General features: G+C 56.5%; 2 protein-coding genes across 2 annotated transcripts in view; both read right to left on the bottom strand.

The window, feature by feature from the left end:
- Window positions 1-662: 662 nt before the first annotated feature.
- The window catches only part of LOC114062478 (coiled-coil domain-containing protein 81-like), a 16,281-nt gene continuing 14,814 nt past the window's right edge, over window positions 663-2,129 (bottom strand). Inside the window, exons 10-11 of the mRNA XM_027893922.1 lie at window positions 936-1,090; window positions 663-771 (exon numbers count right to left, since the gene is read on the bottom strand). Coding sequence (XP_027749723.1) covers window positions 705-771; window positions 936-1,090 — 222 coding nt within the window. The 3' untranslated portion in view covers window positions 663-704. The remainder of the gene's footprint in view (window positions 772-935; window positions 1,091-2,129) is intronic.
- The window catches only part of LOC114062480 (coiled-coil domain-containing protein 81-like), a 4,941-nt gene continuing 4,282 nt past the window's right edge, over window positions 1,471-2,129 (bottom strand). Inside the window, exon 8 of the mRNA XM_027893923.1 lies at window positions 1,471-1,585. Within this exon, the coding sequence (XP_027749724.1) occupies window positions 1,534-1,585 (52 nt within the window). The 3' untranslated portion in view covers window positions 1,471-1,533. The remainder of the gene's footprint in view (window positions 1,586-2,129) is intronic.

A 2,129-nucleotide genomic window follows, 5' to 3' on the forward strand; every position in this document is an offset into this window, starting at 1 on the left:
TCCTCAGCTAGGAAAGGTGAGCCTGAGAAACTGTTGCTGCTCTAGTGCTTTTACCCTTCCAGGTCGTGACTTTCTTCTTCATGCTGTAGTTTACCTTGCAAAAAAAAGGGCTTTGACACTTTCAAAAGTTTCTCTCTTTTCAAAATGAATAAACTTCCACCCGAGAAGACCACTGAACAGTCCTGAGAGTCAGCTAAGGGCTCAACTAAAGGAATGTCATCAATGAAGCACATTTCTCCATGTCACTGTAGCTCTTCAAGGAGCATCAAGCCAACTGTTGGCCAGAGCGAATCTACACCAACAGTGCTGTGACCAACCACAGATCTATGGTTAGCCCTACAAAGCAGTGTTTGGATGCAGGAGAGCTGTGCTTTGCAACCCCCTATGCCCTTCAGACTGCAAGGGATACCATTCCTTTCAGTCCCAGGATCTGTCACCACTGGCTGGCAGGACCAGGTACCTCCAAACCCGTTTGCCTGTTGACCTGGGGGCTGGAGAGGCCACTCCTGTCCCCTTGGCCTGCAGAGAAAGGCAGTGAAGGCAGGAGCATGGTCACTCCAGCTGGGATCAGGTACCAGCAGTCTTTATTTGCCACCTTCTCCTTTGCTAAGGCATTCCTTGCCCTTGCCACCAGTTCCTGGCAGCTCTCTGAGTGAAAAGGGTGGATGCTGTGACAAGGGGCTCTCCGGGGCTGCTCACATCATCTAGGCAGGGCTGGCAGTCCCAGGGCCTTCCCCACGGTGCTCCAACAGACCTGTCTGCACCCCCTTGCTAAAAGAGACAGAAGAAAAGGCCTCCTCAGCTCTGTAGCCAGGGAAAAGGGCTCCCCATGCCCCAAAGCCTGGCTCAGGCCGGTAGTTCCTGGCAGTGCTGTCGAGCCCAGCCCGCTGTTCTGCTGGACCTGTCATGGGCCCTCGTGCCACAACCACACTTACTCCTGCAGCACTTTTCCCGGGAGCTGCAGCTCTTCCTGCTGCTCTAACGTGCTCTGCCTTGCCGTGCTTTGCTCCTTCTTCAGCTTCTCGGCATAGGCCTTTCTCAGGAGGTAGGGAGGGCGATAGGGATCCTCAAACACGTAGGGGCAGGAGGTCTGCAAAGGCAGAGGAGACTTCTAAAGCACTGCCACCGATGGCTGGGGCTGCTCCCAGAGCTTCAGCTGAGGCGCGGGACTTGCCCAGGCTTGGCTTGGTCTTCACAGCAGTGGTGCTGAGCCCTCGCAGAGAGCACACAGCTGACAGCCCATGCCACAGCCAGCTGCACGCTCCAGCCTGGGGGCTCAGGAACAGCTCCTGCTGCAGGGCAGTGGGCAGGCCATGGCACTGCCGCTGTGCCCGGACACCTTCCCTGCTCCCTCCCAGGTGTGGCAGCTCCGGGGCCAGAGTGTTACAACAGGGAGCGAGGAGGGGAAACACCTTTTTCCTGGGGACTTTTGATGTGCAGGTCGTACCTTTCCGTGCTCCTTGTCCGCTCTCATTCGGTTGCCAAAGTACCTGCGCCACACTTCGACTTCCACCTCATGGCGCCTAGATGCCATCAGCAGCTGGAGCTCTCTTTCTTCCCTCTCAGTATAGAGGGAGTGCATTCCCTGAAGTCCATGCACACAACACACATGCAGCATTAATCACCTTGAGCTTGGGTAGGGCAAGAGGGCTGGGACAATGGGCAGTTCTTGCTGCCTGTCCTGCCCCAGCCAAGAGCCCAAAATGTGACACAGGGCTGGCAGAACCTAAGGATGTACCGTTCCTGAGGGATGTGGAGCGCATGCAGGAAGCTTGGACCGGCGGGTCTGTCGAGCTGGAGGTGTGGGCTGCATCAGCAGCTCTTGGGTCTTCTCCTGGATTACAGGCAGGAGTCTAAGGAGGAAGGTGTTGGACACCAGATCAGTGATTATGGGCCTGCAGCCCAGGTGACCGAGAGCACATGGCAGGGAAAGCCATGCGGCTGGGCTGGCAGTGAGAAAGGTCCGCCTGGTGGCCCGCACACACCACTCTCCCAGAGCCTCTGGTTGGCTGTGACGCCCCTCGCTTTGGCTGGGGGGACAGCGAGTAGTCTGAACCTGAAGTCCTGCCTAGAGGGAGATGCTACAATAGCCAAAGTCTATAAACAGACACGAACAAGGTCTCCATTTT

The sequence above is a fragment of the Empidonax traillii genome, unplaced genomic scaffold (genome assembly GCF_003031625.1).
Source record: "Empidonax traillii isolate 1590-97213 ecotype Southwest subspecies unplaced genomic scaffold, ASM303162v1 scaffold411:size1093445, whole genome shotgun sequence".
Classification (NCBI taxonomy): Eukaryota; Metazoa; Chordata; class Aves; order Passeriformes; family Tyrannidae; genus Empidonax; species Empidonax traillii.